The 19,035-nt window shown below is 36.1% G+C and overlaps 6 protein-coding genes across 15 annotated transcripts in view; 3 read left to right on the top strand and 3 right to left on the bottom strand.

Moving 5' to 3' along the window:
• The window catches only part of LOC125801236 (zinc finger protein 271-like), a 356,087-nt gene that overhangs the window by 20,911 nt on the left and 316,141 nt on the right, over positions 1 to 19,035 (bottom strand). Inside the window, exon 2 of one of the 5 annotated variants that reach the window (XM_049477647.1) lies at positions 5,375 to 7,257. The exons of the other annotated variants lie outside the window; for them this stretch is intronic. Within the exon in view, the coding sequence (XP_049333604.1) occupies positions 6,455 to 7,099 (645 nt within the window). The 5' untranslated portion in view covers positions 7,100 to 7,257 and the 3' untranslated portion in view covers positions 5,375 to 6,454. Of the gene's footprint in view, positions 1 to 5,374; positions 7,258 to 19,035 lie in introns of those variants that run through there. 5 annotated transcript variants of the gene reach the window in all.
• The window catches only part of LOC125801530 (gastrula zinc finger protein XlCGF49.1-like), a 207,174-nt gene that overhangs the window by 10,055 nt on the left and 178,084 nt on the right, over positions 1 to 19,035 (top strand). The window lies entirely within an intron of this gene.
• LOC125801145 (zinc finger protein 850-like) overlaps positions 1 to 19,035 on the bottom strand; it is a 503,810-nt gene that overhangs the window by 384,001 nt on the left and 100,774 nt on the right. The gene's annotated exons all lie outside the window — the stretch shown is intronic.
• LOC125801185 (zinc finger protein 271-like) overlaps positions 1 to 19,035 on the bottom strand; it is a 253,538-nt gene that overhangs the window by 141,974 nt on the left and 92,529 nt on the right. The window lies entirely within an intron of this gene.
• Positions 1 to 19,035, top strand: part of LOC111188305 (zinc finger protein 239-like) — a 192,080-nt gene that overhangs the window by 119,471 nt on the left and 53,574 nt on the right. The window contains exon 1 of one of the 2 annotated variants that reach the window (XM_049478177.1): positions 15,405 to 15,438. The exons of the other annotated variant lie outside the window; for it this stretch is intronic. The gene's annotated coding sequence lies outside the window, so the exon portion shown is untranslated. Of the gene's footprint in view, positions 1 to 15,404; positions 15,439 to 19,035 lie in introns of those variants that run through there. 2 annotated transcript variants of the gene reach the window in all.
• The window catches only part of LOC125801182 (zinc finger protein 585A-like), a 243,056-nt gene that overhangs the window by 202,369 nt on the left and 21,652 nt on the right, over positions 1 to 19,035 (top strand). Inside the window, exon 1 of one of the 4 annotated variants that reach the window (XM_049477482.1) lies at positions 15,376 to 15,438. The exons of the other annotated variants lie outside the window; for them this stretch is intronic. The gene's annotated coding sequence lies outside the window, so the exon portion shown is untranslated. Of the gene's footprint in view, positions 1 to 15,375; positions 15,439 to 19,035 lie in introns of those variants that run through there. 4 annotated transcript variants of the gene reach the window in all.

The following is a 19,035-nucleotide window of genomic DNA, read 5'->3' as shown; positions in this document are numbered from 1 at the left end:
CAACATAAAGTACTGTACTAAATTCTGACTATCCACTATATCTGGCTTCTAGATAACTAGTTAACTAAATGAATTTTTGTTCATTATAGCTCACAGTAAATCCTGTAATCCTAAATTAATAAAGACAGTTTAAATATGAAACAGTAATTAGCTGATCAGGTACAGGGCAAGTTGAACATTACGTATATAGTTTATTTTTTCTTTAACGTTGACTTCCAATCTATCTGATTACAAAGTTAAGCTTACACACTAACACAGCTGCAGTTTATTAATCACAGTGGGTTTAAACTGTGTGCTGATTTAGAGTCTTGTATTTTTAACCAGCTATCAGAAACATCATCACAGTTTATGTGGTTAGCCTATCGTTACCTTTCTTTTAGAAAAATCCCCGTATATCCAGATCTTAATCAGCTGAAGCTGCTGCAGCCCAATCCCGCTGCTAAATCTCACAGCGAGGGGGCGGGGCTTCCCGCACTAGCACACAGCGGGCCGCAAAACCAGCAAGCTGATTGGCTGTTTGTGCTGAGAGGCGGGACTTAATACCTGAACCGGCTCCGTGATTGGTCCGGTCTGTCTCCTCATTAATAGTACAGCTGATCTGAGCGAAACGATATAATTTTTGGGGGGGACAAATCCACCTGTTTCCAATATTGGGTGGGACATGTCCCACCCATCCCCCCCGGTTCCTACGCCTATGCAGCTACTAATTCAAAGCATTCGTCTGTGTTTTTCAGTTGCTATATGACTCATATATGACTGACAGAGGTACTTACCAATCAAAGCCTTTAACAGTATTTTATTAAGAATAAATAATTATATATTTTTATATAGTAGAACAGTTTCAAACATTCACTCGAAACAAACAAATAAAATTGTAAACCTTTGTAAGTTTTGTAAATAATAGTAAATTACCAAGATTCTGACTTTTAAACACAGATTGAGTAAATACTACTACTACTACTACTACTACTACTACTACTAATAATAATAATAATACATACAAGATAAAGTTCTTAAAAGAAAAAAAAATACTCTGTACCCCAATTTAGATTTTTTTAAAGCTATCTACTTTCCTATGAACTTAGCTAAGTACAGTACGTATAACAATTTATTTTATAGTTTTTAGTTATAGTTAGCTAAATGCAGTAGATTTAGCTAACTGATACAGTAGTCCACAGCTAGCTAATAATAATTACTTGTAACGTTATATTAATGAATGATGCTTCATTTGGACTCTGCCTATCGTGTCTGCATTTGGGTCTACCCGTTTAACCACACTGTGTGTGTGTGTGTGTGTGTGTGTTTGAGAGAGAGAGACAGAATAATACATATGCTGCTAATACTGAATAATAGTTATCTGTCATCAGATATTTTCTAAAGTTAGAATAAAACAATTGAAAGCAGTACTGAGTTAGCTGTGTGACGGGAGCTGTGCTGAACTGTGTTGAGCTATGAAAAGGTCCTGGCTGACCCATGTCTGTAAATCTGATGTAAAAATAAAAAAGCTTCATAAAGTAATAAAGGGAAATAAAATTGAAGATTGGTTCTAAAGAAACCCTCAGTCATACATGAATTACCATAGAAAATGAATGTGTGTCATTTTTGACCCACGTGTATTCAAAAAGCAGGTAAGTTAAAAAATAAAATAAGGATGTACGATGATCAAAAACAAGTTAATTGAGGAAAACCTTAAATTCTGAATGGCTGAATTAATTTATTGCTAAGTATCGTAGCTTACAAGTTACAAAGAAAATGAGTGTTGCGCATTAGAGGGTGTGTGCATATGTTGCACATTAAAGGGTTAAAAGTGAGATGTGACTATTATTTTTTTTATAAAATGGGTTATGAAAGTAGCTCAGAGAGCAATGACAATATTTCAGCTAATTTACAATGCTTTAGGAGCACTGAAGGTAGAGGTGCATTTGTTGAATTGACATATGAATAATATTTTAACACAATCAATGCCAATTACCCATCAATGTGTTTATTCTAACATGGCTTAAATTAATTAGTAAACTTGCCCAACAGAATGCACTTTTTACTCATTATTATATTTGTAATTTTTTGCTCACATCAGTCTTTATTACTTAATTGTTTTAAGTTATCTTAATATTCAAAACAATTACTTAATACATTTTTAACCCCAGTTGGCATGAAAAGCTAGTATAAAGTGTTTTTTCTTGGAAACAGATCAGTGTTTACCCAGCTATTAAAACACTCACTGGTGTTATTTGCCCCTGCAGGGTCACAAAGCCGTTTGCAGATCTGACCTCCTCAAGCTTTGTCTCCATGCTTGGTGGACAGAGTAGCTCTGTGCTTTCTCCACAATTTCTTTTCCTACAGGCATGTTACTCGTTCTGTATATATCTGTGTTTGCGTTTATGAATGCCTTCTGGTTCTTTATTAACAGATTTTAAACAAATACGTGCGATCAAGCTGTTCTCATTTTCCTCTGTCAGGGATAAGGAGAACACTGACCACCCATCCCTCAGTGCACAGAGGTGTTTAGTTACAAACTCAGCTGAAACTTTCTCCTTGAAACTGAAGGATCCTGCAGTGGACTGGGTGACTTTTGCAATGCATTTAAGATGAATGGAACAGCCCTTGTGGTAGAGTGAGGCTCTCCTGAAGTTTTGTTCCATCTAAAAAAAACACAATAATAATAATAATTATAATTTAGGGTCAGAGAGTAGGCAGGGTGCACAAATATCCCAAGCCATTTTACACAGCTATAAACCATTTCATAATAATAATAATAATAAGAAGAAGAAGAAGAAGAAGAAGAAGAAGAAGAAGGAGGACAACATGCTGATCTACAGATCTATAAATACATTTTAACTAGTCTTATTACCAGGATCATGAATATAATTTTTACTAGGTAGCCTATATGTTACCTTTGATATATATATTGATACCTTTCAAATAATTCCCATTTCTACTACAGAAAATAAAATTACTCAAATTAGCATTTGTACTATTCAGAATTTAAGTTACAGGTGTTATATTTTAGATCTCTATATACAAAATGCACTTCATGCTAGTGAAAACATTATTTACACATTTGATATCAGATGAACGTCAGTACATTATTAATTCATATTGTTTAAGAATTTCTCCTAATAAAATAATATTAAAAGTAATTTTAGATAATGGTAACTGAAAGCCTATGTAAACGTATAATATTGTTACATGAAGTAAGCCATCTTGACAAGCAACTCATAAGATTATGAATATATATTTATATAATATATATCTTTAGATTTGGTATAATCATTAGTGAAATTAAGAGGTCTGTAGTTTGATATTTTACATGTAAGAAAGGATAACTGGTTTATTATAAGGCTAAACCAACTTTTCCATACAACTGCTTTCAAGCAAATGTAAAAATGCACTATGGAGTTACTATAAAAGCAGCAGCTGTGAGCCGCACGTAATGAGCCAAACGAAGCACCCACTTAGCAGAGCAGCGAGAGGTACCGAAAGTCTAGATAAGCTGACAGTTAACAGATAACAAAGCTAGCATTAGCTACTTAGCTTGCTAAGTTTGTTAGCTAAATAGCTAACGCTAGCCTTTTTAAGATAGCTAGCCAACTAGCTAAATCAACAAAACCGTGCCTGGGTGTTTCAATATCCATTTAAATTATGTGCGTTTCATCCAGTCTTAATGAACTCTGAACTTTACATGCTTAATATTTAAATGTATATAAACAGGCTAGTTAATGGGATGGCAATACCTGCTGTTGACGGGCTGCAGGGTTTCTGCATGGACCTCATATAGAGAGAGAATAGACACCTCCAAAAATTCTTGCTCTCAGACAAGCATCTGAAAAGTTCTGCTCAGGGTTCTGCAGGGAAGATCTCTGAGCAAATGGTCCACGTTAGCCTCCTGACAGCAAATACACTCGGTTTCAGTCGGCACGGCAGTGCAGTGACCGCATCTGCACCAGGTACAGTTAGTGTTACCGACCCTCTCCACCTGTACAGGAACCGCTGGCTGCTCCTCTGTACAAATAGGTAGCGTTTGTAGCGTTAATCTGTCTCGTCTCCTCACCGGCTCGAACACATAAGCCATTGGGTTCCTAGGAACCAAATCAAACCCCTGTTCAGCTTCATCTTCATCCATAGTCTCGACAAACAACAAGCTCTTTTCCTTAACAGTGACCAAAAGCTATGTACCTGCGCTCTTCAACCAACCAACCTCGTGACGTCACTAGTGCTGCACGGGCAACATGGCGGTGCACTAGTGCAAACATTTAGGGTGGCAACAAACATAAATATATTATAATTTAGTGTGTAAATATTTTGTATTAAAAATGACCACCAAATAAATTCTATTACATTTAATCCCTTAGAAAACAAACTGAAATGTTTTTTGTCCACTTTTGCGATTTAACAAAATTAAAATCACCTCATATCTATCAAGGAAATTGTAATTCATCATGTCAATAATGATTGTGGTTTTCCTATACTTTTAAAAACATCTCTCTACTGAATTAATCAGGCCCTAATGAATGCAATTATCCCTTTGTTCAGCAAAAACAGTAATTATGAAAATGATCACAATAATAATGATTATAGCTATTATTAGTGTTACCACTAACAGGACCCACTACACCACAACTTAGGTGACTGTGAAGCTCAGATGGTTTAAATACTTCAGGTAAAGGAGAAATCTGTTGTGAAACTGACTTGTATTGAAACATGACGAGTACGAATAGTTGAATAACCCACCTCAATTCTTCCCCAGTATTCCCAAAGACAGTGCTTTTATCCAATGCTCCCAGCAGACTTACAAAACTAGCGATATGTTATGGACCATAGCGTTACTCATGCAAAGAAATGGCTATTTTTACACCTTTAACAAGCTCAGAGTAGCGTTAGTAGAATTCTGAGAGCCCTGAAATTTAAACTGAGGCACTGAGAGCTATGTAAATGCACAGATAGTTTATTAAAAAGGACACATTACACTTAAGTTAGGGGGACAGATTTCAAAATTGTCACTAAATATGCAAGAATATTAGAGATGTTTCCAACAACATCTGGAACTTTTTCGTTTCGTTAGTTCGTTTTGCAATCTGAACCCTAACCTACCAATTTGTTTGGGCATTTTCAAAGCTCTCACAAAACTTTTACAGCCAACTACAACTCCATTATGTATTTTGAAATGCTGGGGGTGAATGGAGGTGGGCTATTCAACAAAAGTCCGTACTTATATTTCACTACACTCTCCAAGTCCATTTCACACCGGATATCTGCTTTGCGTGCCAGTTAGTATTTACCAAATAAGTCAGTCTAAGGATGGATAGGTTCCAGGTCACAGAAAGGTTATCAACCATATCGTGAAAAAACACACTGAGATTGCAGATCTTGCAATCTAAAAGCATTTTTTATGAAACACAGATGAGTACATATAGAGGTGAAGCAATACAAAGATAATAGTTGGTACTGGATAAAAACAATCAATTAACTAAATTAACTGGATATTCTTAGTAACTTTGGAGATTAAAAAATCTTAAGCAAGATATATCTAACAAGAAAAAAAAAAAGAGTATAAAACTTGAGTAATACAACAACCAAATATCCATCTATATCCCTCTATGCTAACAGATTTTTAATCAGACTGAACCATAGACAAACAAGAACAACAGCAGGGGGAATAAATAAGCTAGTTACCTTACTGTGCTACACAGGCCTGGAGGGGGTTGATTTCAGTATGGGAACTACGTCTGGAGCGTTTTATTTAACCTCTGGAAAAATTTTGTTGGGCTCTCTGCGGGGTCTGGATGCTCCACACGGCAGTACCCGGAACAGTGTCGTCTCTCTGTGGCTCTGGGTCACACTTTTGGGAGCACACTCTCTCTGGAGTGGCTCAGGGGGTGTTATCCCCTTATCCTTTCATATGGGCGGCCTGGCAGTTAATTGCATTAAGCTAAGCTATGCTAAGCTTGGGGAACTGAGGACGGCTTCCACAGACTAAAAACAGATACTAGAAATTAATGGAAATAATAAAATATGCATAAGCTAGAAAAGTGATTAAATTCTTTCAAAACCTTCTAAGCATAAGCACTGAAGGTTTTATCCAAAATCCTAATCTACTCCTAACAACTATGGCATCTAAATTTTAAAGACTAAGTTATGCTAATCTACCATCTGGTGCAAGCACTGGCAGTGCCCTTGCTCAAACTCAAAAACCTTCCCTTCTTCAGAACTGAACTCCTACCGTAACTACCCTAAAAACTGAGCTCTGTCTCACGAAGAATGTCCTGCAATATCAAACATACAAGAAAACACAACATGGAATTCAATAAACATCATCCCTGGATAAGATTCATTTCGCTGAAACTGTAAAATCCATTGTTAAATTCAGTTCATGTTTGTTTCTGGTGGAACGTGTCCCAAGTGACAAAGTGAAACATTTGTGTAGGATAAGGTGTTCTGTCCAAAAGATTTACGATTAGCACTTTTTATTGCAGTGGAACAAATTTGGGATAGTTTTCTCTCCTGTGTGAATGCGCTGGTGTTTTTTGAGTTTACTCTGTTGAGTAAAACTCCTCCCACAGTCTGAGCAGTGATACGGTTTCTCTCCTGTGTGAATGCGCTGGTGTTTTTTGAGAGTACTCTGCTCAGTAAAACTCTTCCCACAGTCTGAGCAGTGATACGGTTTCTCTCCTGTGTGAATGCGCTGGTGTATTTTGAGATCACTCTGTTTAGTAAAACTCTTTCCACAGTCTGAGCAGTGATACGGTTTCTCTCCTGTGTGAATGCGCTGGTGTTTTTTGAGATTACTCTGTGTAGTAAAACTCTTACCACAGTCTGAGCAGTAATACGGTTTCTCTCCTGTGTGAATGCGCTGGTGATTTTTGAGATTACTCTGTGTAGTAAAACTCTTACCACAGTCTGAGCAGTAATACGGTTTCTCTCCTGTGTGAATGCGCTGGTGATTTTTGAGATTACTCTGTGTAGTAAAACTCTTACCACAGTCTGAGCAGTGATGTGGTTTCTCTCCTGTGTGAATGCGCTGATGTTTTTTGAGATCACTCTGTTTAGTAAAACTCTTGACAGAGTGCTGATGTTTCTCCATGTCGGGACTTGGCTTCATTTGTCTGTTTAATGTGTCAAACGATTTCTGCGTGTTCTGGAGATTCTTCAGGACAGCTTGTGCTTCACCTCTTTCAGCAGTTTAACATTGCTTTTTGTTAATTATCCTGGTTGTTGGTAGTGATGAATTTCTGGAGAAAACCAGGAATATTTTTATTTCTGGAAAAAACAAAAATGAATTAATTGTATATTAAAATAAAAGCAGGTCAATTATCCAAAAGTACCTAGATCAGTTTCACTATATGGACAAAACAACTGGGACACCATAAAGGTTTCAGAACTTTTATTCTAACTCCATAGACATTATAATATATAGTTATATATAACTGTCAGCAGGCTGAATTTGTGTAGCAGAAACAATTCTACATACCGAATACAATGTTTTACTACTACATTAGTATCTCACTTTACACTATAATACATTATTCCATACTTCTACCACTCTACTATATTGACCTTGTAGGCTGGTTGCCAGAGACACACTGTACAACTTGCTTGTTATTTTGTTAAGTTTTCTCAATAATGGTCAAAAAAATTTATAATTTATTAGTTTTTCAATATTTCAGAATGAGATGTTCTGACCTGAAGCACAAAAAGCTAAAAGTACAAGGACACAGACAAAACATTTACATTAAAATAAATTATAAAAGTTTCCACAAATATTAACCAAAGAAAGTTATCCAAATCAATGCTTGAAAACCTGAGTTTTTACAGTTCTTGATAACAGTTCATTATTTTCTAACACATTATGTAACATTGATACGCACTCTTGAACTTGTTTTGTTTTTTTGTACATGCAGATCAAAATCCCTTAAAGCTCCACTAGGTAGGATTGAGATTTTGTGCTCGTGGGCTCCCCCTACCGTTGCAGACTGTAATAATTGTATACAGCACTATCGTGTATATATACAAATATATATATATGAAGAGTTTGATTCCAAAACGCGATAAACACCATTTTTAAAAAAAAATGAGTTAGAGCCAGAATCAGAATGTTATGTCAACACTCTTGAAAAGCCAATATTCAATTTTCATCAAACCGCCCCATCCGCCGTGTAATACTGCCCTGCTTTCTCTCTTTCTTTCCAAAACGCGATAAACGCCAGTCTTGATTTTCTGCAGAACGCCACATCTCCACTCATCCAATCACAGGGCAGCATTCCACGAGCTATAAAATGTAAACACGCGCCTTGTTGAGCCGGCTGGTATTTCGTGTAGCCTACTTTCACTTTCGTTTTTCACTCTCAAAGTCCGCGAAAATGAGCGGTTTTGATGGTATAGAGGAGCCTGTTCGTGAAGCCGTTATTGAAAAAAAAGAGAAAGCCATCAAAAAAGTCTCATGGACGTGAAAAGGTAAAGAAAATGGGGCATTCAGGAGGGGGGAAATGCCGGCTGTCATCTGCAGTTCACACACACACACACACACACACACACACACACACACACACACACACACACACGCAATACACACTATCCTACACTACACTACACTACACTACAGCACATTAATGTAACGTGATTTTGGGGATTTTATAGTGTTAATGTCTTGTTCTTTAATGAAATTTTGCACTTTTTCGAAAAGAAATGTTTTGAAATTTTTGTTTTTAGGCCAATGGTTAAACTATTATTTTCAGATGTACAATTTACTGTTATTCATTGTTGTATTTTGCACATAATTAGTAAAAAAAAATTCTATTGATGCCAAAGGATATATAAGACATTTGGAAAAAAAAAAACTTGGCATGGATTTATTGCGTTTTGCGAAAAAAACGAATTATTTTTAAAAATAAATCTTTAAATATTAAAATCTTGATTAGATTTTTTTGTGTTATTTTAACCTTAGTATGGTATTTGATAGTTTGAAACAGAAAACTGTGGTTTTCAGCCTACCACTTTCTCGCTAAAGAAAACCCTTTTTTACTCAAATTGATAAAAATGGATATATAGCGTTTTGGAAAAGAGCTCTTCATATATATATATATATATATATATATATATATATATATATATATATATATATATACACACATATATACACTTTTCCACCAGAAAGTAAAAAGCACACACAAAATAATTACAACCATCATCAATTTGTCCCTTTTAGCATTAAATATTTACTTTATTGTAATCACGACTGAAACAAGACATTTCTTCTGTGTCTACAACTGATAAAACTGTGTGTAGCACAGCATAAAATAATATTAAAACAAAAACACAGTATCAGTAAAAGCTTTTACAAGCCCCAGACTGAAATGTATATTTCAGTTTGGGGCAATTTACTGCAAGCTAAGCTTACAAACAGCCATATTTTACACATAACATGATATATTTACACATTTAACCCAATCGCTAATGCTAATCGCTGCTAGCTTCCGCCTGCTAGCCTTCAGCTTTAGCTGAATGAAGGCTAAAATGAATAACATTTTAACTCTCGTATTAACATTTTAAGCTCCTTACAAAACAGAAATATTTATATTCTTTATCTGGTACTTATCTGAACTCACCGGAGCTTCTGCAGTAAAGCACAGAAGAACAGCACAAACTTTTAATTTTGTAGGTAAGTTAATGTTCTAGCCACCTTTAGCTAACCTGGCCAATGATATCTAGATAGTTAGCTAATCTAAACTAGCTGGCACTTCCAAACAATAAAATACTCTTAGCAGCCTGAATGTCTTAAACACATTAAATGTGTTGTTATATAGCCTAAATATGAACAATCTGTCTGTAATGGTTAAACCTATCCTTTATAGTTAACTTTAGCTGTTAGGTGTGGTATTGGTAACAACCATAGACTGTATATAGCTGGACAGAGCATCGTCTCTCAAAAGTGAAGCCACCACAGATCGGGCGCCCCCTGCTGTTCGGCTGCAGAAAGCTGTGTAACTCCACCCATACCCATAGGTTTCAATGGCAAAACAGACAACATTCAATCACGTTTTTTTCTAATATACTGTAATTCTACCTCCTTTATTTAAATGCAACAGCTAGTGTAACCTCTGCTTATATTGTCAATTTTTTATATTCCCACAGAATTCGGTTTTTAAAACGTTATTCAGCTCTATTCAAAAAAGGTGTGGTTATGGTAAGAGGGCTGCTTATGGGCGGGACCAATAACAGACCGTCAGCTCCGCTCCGCCCCGCTCTGCAGTCTGTGACCGCGAGGCAGCCCTCAGGGGCGGGGTTATTCAAATGAGTAGGCGGTCTCTCCACAGTCTTTCTCCCTCCTCTGGTCTCTACTGCGCAGAATCAGGTGGCAGGATCGCCAACATGGCGGAAGATTTTGGCTTCATTTTCATTGAATGAATGGGAACGGAGACACGGCGTCCATCTTTTTTTACAGTCTCTGGTAACAACACTGTCATGTTACAAGCTAATTTTGCTAATGCTAATGCTCCTGCCTCAGTGCTGGAAAAATCTGTAAATCTAAGCTTACTGTAAATAAACAAAAGTGCTTTACACCCAAATAAACAGTTTTCAGAAGAGAAATCTGTGTAGATTAACATCCAGCGCTCACTTACCTTTAAAAGAGAGAGAGAGAGAGAGTGAGAGAGATTCTCGTGCCTTCTGTAGTTCAGCTGATCCTGCTTTTCCTCCTCTCCAGCTACAGGCCCCGGAAGCTCAGCCTCATCCGGGTTATGTAGAGCACCGCCCCCTCCCCCGCTATATCACATTATACCCCATCACCGCTAGAGGGAGCCCGCGAGGGAGTCCTCAATGCATGGAGCTGAATGGAGCTAAAACTCTCATTTAAAACACTGTATAACTACTTCTCTGGGATTTTTCTTTAATTTTACAAAGTAGAACAAAGTATTTCACTAAAATAGGAAAGAAAACGTACCCCTATATTTCCATTTTCTACAAATGTTTTTTATTCAGTAAATGTACTAGCATTCCTAGCATATGCTGGTCTGATGCTGGAGTTACACACAGATCTTGTTTAAAAGGATTATAAATGCAGTTTACAAGCTTTAATAATTATCTCTGCAGTGATAAAATAGTTGTAGTTGTGCTGCTTTGAGGAAATTAGTGCAATTTTATTCTATAAAATATCACACATTTAAACATTTTTAAATGTTTGATACTTTTTATAATAAAAATTTGTTTTTAAGCTTTTATACATTTAAGACTCTGTTGAGTGGCTGAGATTCAGAGAAGATTCTGAACTGAGTTTTTCCTCTATAGAGATTCTCTGATTGCTCCTTGCTCCTGTACAACTCCAAAAAATAGCACTTACTAATTGCTATGGAAAGATCAGTGCTGTTGTTAAAGTACCAATTCTGACATTGATTCTGGTAGAGTTTTAAAAAAAAAACATACTTTAAAATATTATGGTTACATTTTCTTTGCATTTACCTTCTTGATGTCCTGCAGGTTCTTGAAAAGGAGATCGTTCTGCAGCAGATCTTGTTTGTTGCTCACCTTGTCTATAGAGCTGGGCGATTAATCGATTTTATCGATTAATTCGAATTTACAGTTAAGGACGGTTTCACCACTGACGCGCCCCTGTGAGCTCCTGTACCACAGGCTTAGCCCCGCCCCTCTCTCCCCTCCCTCCCGCGCGCAGACCCCACACCTCCCTCCCTCCCTCCCGCACGCGCTCCCCACACACCGCACAACACAACACATGACAGCAGAGCTTGTGCCCAGAATTGGTTCGGTTTTGCCGCGTAGGACGTGGATAGACCAAACAGATCCTCACTGTGCGTTTAAAACCGATTGCTTCTAAGCAGCGCAACAAATGTATCTCTATACCTTAAACAGAAGCGTGTAGCGGAGTGGGAAAAGAAAAGTATTTCTCCCAGCCGAATGAACGCAGCAGCAGCACACCATCCAAAGTAAAACAAGCATTTATAGAACATTTTATAGAACACTGGCACTTATTTAAAAGATTTGTTTTGCAATTCAAGCCCAATGGGGAAAAGTCTTTGCTTAATAACATATTAAATTGTGTTTTCTATTTTGTAAGTTTTATCAAAAAGGGCACCATTTTATTTTTTCTATTTGTTTTTTTGAGGGTGGCTTTATTTATTTATTTTTTAAGTTTGAGAGTGCATTGTGTCAGTACCTAAAATATGTTGGAGAAAGCTTTCTAAAAGTTACTGGACGTTCTCACTGTTTACAATAGTTTTTTTTTGTTTGTTTGTGGTTGCATTTTAACCACAAAGGGGACATTTAAGTGAAAACTAAATAAATAAAAACTAGTTTTTAACCATTTTATCATCTTTAATTTGCTTTTTAGTAGGGGAAACTTTTGATTTAAATAGAAAATCTAATAATAAAAAAATGATGTTTTTTTTTGGCCATATCGCCCAGCTCTACTTGTGTAAAGTCTTTCTATTTATGTATTCTGAAAGCTTTCCATAAATTGAGGTCATTCACAGCTCCTCCCTGTAAAATCACTCTCTGACATCACAATGGACTATCCTGATTTCTGTATAGAAGGATACTTCACACTTGTAAAAGCATTTGAAACTTCATATGCAAAAATCAGTTTTTAAACTAATTACTTGTAAAATTAAATGGATTTGTTTAAATGTATTTGTTCATAGAATGATATATATATATTTTTTAACTTTTCCAAAATAAGTCCAGCAAGCATTCTCATTCTACTACAAAATATTAGCCAACTTGTACACAAAATGTTGTACATATTAAAGGAAGATGTTACTGATGTTGGAGAATACTTTGGCCAGATTATATCTGGTATCTGGTTTGGTGTAGAAATATAAGACAAACACCCCTGGTTGCTTGAGTCACTTAAAACTACCCCAACAAATAGCACTTACCAAGTTTTAACCAAAGGTCAGTACTATTGTTCTAATGGATCTTTGTTTCAAAGAAAGTATTGAAAAGAAATGTCACAATTTCTACTTTAACAATAGTTCTGATCTTTGAGTAAAATTGGTAAGTGCTATTTGTTGGGGTAGTTTTAACCCTCCTGTTACCTTCAGATTTACTAACACCTTTTATGTTTGGGGTCAATTTCACTTTTCGTTTCATTTTTAACCAAGTTTATGTCACATGCTATATTTGTTTGTTGACTACTTGAATAGCCATTTTTAAAAAATCGTAAAAAAAAAAATGATATATTAACATATTGCTGAGTTTATTAAGATCTCATCAGTCCTGCCTTGTTTCTGTGCTATTGAAGCGTAGGACACGGATGAGACATGGACTGTGTTTAGAGACGTGCTGGATCTGTCTGCAGCCCAAACACCTGTTCTTTCTTCACCTTTTCACTTGTACTCTCCAAACTGAGCAACACAATGTAGACTTACATGTGGGATTAAATCCAAGTCTTTCTAACTATCCCTCTAAACACACACCTCCCTCTAAATGTATCATCTAAAGTAGTTTATCCTTTTAGATTGATGGTGTTCTGAAGAACTCAAATGCTGATTTTATGTTTGGACGTGGCTGACAGCGTATCTGCTGAGACCTGGAACTATTCTGATTACATTAGCAGCACTAAGTTTATCATTTTCTCCAAGTGGGGAGACAGACCATAATAACTTTTTACTTTTGGAAGGTAGTCTGTTTTCTATTGGTTGAGAGACAAGAAGAGGATCTACAGTAAAGGGCTCATTCTCATCAGATGAGGATTCATTATAATCAGGATCCTCTCTAAAGTCCTCCTTTTTCTCAGACACATTCTCCTCTATGTCTCTGTCATGGTGAAAGAGATGTGAGAAATCCTCACTGAGAGAAAACCTTTTCTTAGACGTCATTTTCAGTAGAGAGAGAGAGAGAGCAGAAAGAGAGAGAGACAGAACACATAGAGAACTGGTTTAGAAGCTGCTGTGAAACCTTTTATATCTCTACATAACCACTATGTTGTGTGAACAAGATGTTTTCAGGAACAATATATTCCTCCACAGAATGAGAAATATCAAGTTCTCATGAGAATTATGTTTTCCCCGCCCCCCTGTCGTGTGAATTGTTAGTGGTTCTTGCACTAATACAGTTATAATTATGTTATTTTAGGGATCTATTTTTTTTTGAAGATTATAAAATAAGACGTCATATTGACCTTCATATCATTCAACACAAATGTGGGTCAAATTCTGATATTTTTTATGTTTTATAAAGCTAAAATAGCCTGGGGTCAAATTGACTCCAAACAACATCGATGTATACAAAATGTGTACAAGACACAAAAAACATCCCATTAATGTTATGTTTACCCAGTTGTCTCTATTAAGTGAGGAAAAGTCACCAAATATGAAGTAAATAAAATGAGATTAACTACTTACATAAATGCATTAAACATTGAATGGGGTCAAATAAACTCTTAAACAAATCCTTGATATTTTATAATTATTAGTTTTAAACTGATATTTGCATATAAAGTTTCAACTGCTTTTACAAGTGTGAAGTACCCTTCTATACAGAAATCAGGATGGTCCATTGTGATGTCAGAGAGTGATTTTACAGGGAGGAGCTGTGAATGACCTCAATTTATGGAAAGCTTTCAGAATACATAAATAGAAAGACTTTAGACAAGGTGAGCAACAAACAAGATCTGCTGCAGTACAATCTCCTTTTCAAGAACCTGCAGGACATCAAGAAGGTAAATGCAAAAAAAAAAATAATAATAAAATTTTAAATGAAATTTAAATGAGATTTAAAAAGTGGAATCAATTTCACAATTAATACAACGACACTGACCTTTCCATAATAATTAGTGCTATTTGTTGAAGTTGTACAGGAGCAATCAGAGAATCTCTATAGAGGAAAAAACTCTCTGAATCTCAAGCCTCTCAACAGAGTCTGAAATGTATAAAACATATAAACATTTTTTATTCTATAAAGTATCAAACATTTATAAATTATTACTTTTAGCAGAATAACAATTTATAAATGTTTGATACTTTTTAGAATAAAACATTTAATCATTTCCTCAAAACAGAACAACTATAACTATTTTGTCATCGCAGAGATAATTATTAAAGCTTTTAAACTGCAGCTCTGTGTGTAACTCCAGCATCAGTAGCAGTAATGCGAGTAAATCTACTGAATAAAAACTTTAGTTTTAGAAAATGGAAATATAGAAGTACGTTTTCTTTCCTATTTTAGTGAAATACTTTGTTCTACTTTGTAAAATGAAAGGAAAACTCCAGAGAAGTAGTTATACAGTGTTTTAAATGAGAGTTTTAGCTGTTTAGCTCCATTCAGCTCCATGCATTGAGGACTCCCTCGCGGGCTCCCTCTAGCGGTGATGGGGTATAATGTGATATAGCGGGGGAGGGGGCGGGGCTCTACATAACCCGGATGAGGCTGAGCTGGGGGGTCTGTAGCTGGAGCGCCGGAGGAAGAGCAGGATCAGCTGAACTACAGAAGGTATGGAGAAGTTTCTCTCTCTCTTGTTGGAGGTTGTTTGATGTGTTGTAACAGTATAAAGGTCATTATTGTTCTGTGATTCTATTTTGAACTACAATTCCCTGCATCAACATGAGAACTGCGTGTTTTTAATTATTATTTATCCCTCCGCGCCCCCTGTAGCTCCAGAGGAGCTTGAATGCAGCGCAGGAGGTAAACAGAGCTGAGGAGCTCCGTGAAAAAGTGCTGTTTTAAGCAAATATAAGTATTTTTGAGAAAAGTTACTGGGAAAATTAGCTCTTATATCAGTTCTAGTCACTCTTCTGTGCATTTTTAGCGGGTATTGAAGCATATTTTGCCTAATAATTAATTATTTCTGCCCCGGTCGGGTTATCAGCTCTGAGGTACAGCCGTTTCAGCACCAAAGCACTACATGTGACTGAGCCTGAAAATGTGTGTTCATGTGCTGTGTTTACTTCTGTTTCATATTTTATAGTTAAAAGGATACAGTAACTGTATAGAGATAGCCCGACTCTCCAAGCCCGGTGAACAGTGCTGCTAATGCTGCAGGTTAGCTAGTTATAACCAATAAATTAAAGCTAGGTTAGCTAGTTATAACCAATAAATTAAAGCTAGGTTAGTTAGTTATAACTAATAAATTAAAGCTAGGTTAGCTAGTTATAACCAATAAATTAAAGCTAGGTTACCTAGTTATAACTAATAAAGTAAAGCTAGGTTAACTAGTTATAACTTGTAAATTAAAGCTAGGTTAACTAGTTATAACTTGTAAATTAAAGCTAGGTTAACTAGTTATAACTTATAAATTAAAGCTAGGTTACCTAGTTATAACTTATAAATTAAAGCTAGGTTACCTAGTTATAACTAATAAATTAAAGCTAGGTTACCTAGTTATAACTTATAAATTAAATCTAGGTTACCTAGTTATAACTTATAATTTAAAGCTAGGTTAACTAGTTATAACTTATAAATTTAAGCTAGATTAGCTAGTTATTACTTATCAAAAGTGCTGCTAATGCTTTATAATTTTTTTAAAGAACTAATGTTTCCAGAATTATATATTTATATAGTTACATAATGTTCACCAGGCTTTTTAGAGTCGGGTTAGCAGCACTGGTCACCGGGCTTGGAGAGTCGGGCTAGCCCCAGCTAGCTAGCATTAGCGAGCTAAGCTAATGATGGCTAAAACCTTAACACTCGATATTAGTGATGTACCCCTCTATACAGTTGCTGTATCCTTTTAACAAAACTGCTCTTGTTAATAAACATCCCTCTTCAACCCTTTTTTTCTAGATCGTTTGTGGTTAAATGTGGTAAGAGCTGAAGATATGTGCTCCACACCATTGTTGAGTGTGGACTTACTTCTACCTCCTCCCATCACAGGCTCACTTTCAATTAGAAATGGCAGCCGTGTAAAAAGAGCCTATAGGCCTTTTTAGTTGTGCCATTTTGAAGTCGTGACATTGTTTATTTCCATATTTGGGGTTCCATGTCTGAACTGTTTTTGTAAATGGCAAAAATGAACGGGCTTTTCAAAAACTCACCTCTATCACATTTTGTGCTAAATTCACGTTTAGGATTCTGCACGTTTAAATCTGTGCACATTTTCCTTCTGAACATCAATGGATCCTCTGAATTACGAGATCGTTTAAGTGTCGTAATTAGAATATTTCTAGTGTTAAGCTAATGCTACAGCACACTGAACTGACCTCACAGCACAGCAGCACAGAATGTGAGGGGACTATCAGAGATATGACACTGGCTGTACGGTCAGATCACGATTTGGATTATTCTTCTTGTTCACAGAGGATCATTCAAAGTATCTAAATATCTTCAAATCAAATCAAAGTATTCAAACAGGTGAAAACTCTCTCAGTCTGGTGATGTTGAGCAGTGTAGTCTGTGTTATGCTGTCCGTACAACTACATGACTACAGTTCTTTTAACAGACTAAAGTCTGACTCTTCCCATCTGAAGACAAATCAGACTTTTTACACAAATACTTTTTTTTTCTCACAGGCTTTTTACACACAGGCTTTTTACTTTGTTCTGAAGAGGGAGAACATAACATGATCTCATTTGTAGAAAGTAAAAACATGAGAGAGGGTTCACTGCTTTTAATATTACGTGCTCAGAAAAAAGAAAAACACTATATGTGAAATGTTAAAGTTATTATTCACTAAACGTATAGCTACATTTCCACAACAACTGATAAGAAGTGATGATATTTAAGGTGGAATGGAAACTTCAGGGAAAATGTTAATTCATAAGCTAGAGTGAGCTAATGGACAATGACTAAAAACAAGATACATTTTGTTCAGATAGCTGGTTGATAAAATTGTGGGTAACATTAGCTTCTGTAAAACTGCAGCAGGTCTTGGAGCTGCTGCTCTGAATCTGCTGGTGTAGAGCTTATGCTGCTCTCTGGCTCTGCTGATGAATTGGGCTTCAAACCGATGCTGTGATATGCCACCGTGTCCACTATATTGACTTAGTAAACAAATCAGTTAAGCCATTGATGTGGAGCTGTTTCTCTGGGTAAAAATCACAATAACATTTACATTTCTCACCAAATTTTCATTTGTGTTTTTTATATTTAAAGGATTTTGATCTTCATATACCAAAAAAAAAAAAAAAAAAAACATGTCTTGAACTCAGGAGTGCCCATCACTGTTAGCCTGAACCTAATGTGGTGGAAAATAATGAACTGTTATCAGGAGTTGTAAAAAAAAAATCAGGTTTGGTTAATATGTATGGGAAATTAGTGTAAAGGAAAAGGCTTTGGACAGCATTGGTCACGTGATCAATGTAGAACGAATCAAGCATCGGCACTGTGATTCAATGTAATGCGTGTTGTTTTTTCGGCACATGTGTTACGACCTGGTCTAGGTCAGCCCGTAACATAGAAAAAAGAGGCCCCCATGCCCTCCTGGTTCCCCAACCACACATACTCCTGTTAGTCAAAATGTTTAGTTTATTTAACAAATTGTAAAGAATACAAGGCTTAGGTCAAAGGGGAGGCAACAATTAGGGATGAAATAAAAAATAATAAACAAAACAAAACTAATTTAAAGATTAAGAAAACTAACTTACCTAACGAAGAAAAGAAAATGAAATACAAATCTCTAACCTAACTCCCTAATTAAACAAACCAAGAGAAAGCATAGAAAAATAAACTCTTTCTCCCACTGGGAGAACTTGTAAGAATAAGCTTATTTTCTCCCCACAGAGAGACCAGACCAAAGAACCAAAGAACATGATTTTACCATCAGCTTAGTTCTAACACTTTAACCGGCTACAAACTTTGCATAGACCATGCAGCAGGGAACCAGGAACACACAGGAGCCATGTTGGAAGCCAAGCACCACCCTCGCACTTCCTGTTCCTGTTCCCTTTTATGGTTGGTTCCCCCTCGTGGTGACCAACCAGTTTGGTTAAATGACATCACGCAGTAACCTGCAGTAGGAAGGCACACTCAAACAGAAAGAAAAAAAACAATAATCAGCAATTATGACCTATAGGGTTGTAACACATGCCTCAAAGCTTAAGATTTAGGGGTAACATCACTATTTATTTCTTTATTTATTTCTTTAAGTTCTCA

This window comes from Astyanax mexicanus, chromosome 4 (assembly GCF_023375975.1).
Source record: "Astyanax mexicanus isolate ESR-SI-001 chromosome 4, AstMex3_surface, whole genome shotgun sequence".
Taxonomy (NCBI): Eukaryota; Metazoa; Chordata; class Actinopteri; order Characiformes; family Acestrorhamphidae; genus Astyanax; species Astyanax mexicanus.
The sequence above is the reverse complement of the archived record's forward strand: the minus strand, read 5'-3'. Positions and strand labels throughout refer to the sequence as shown.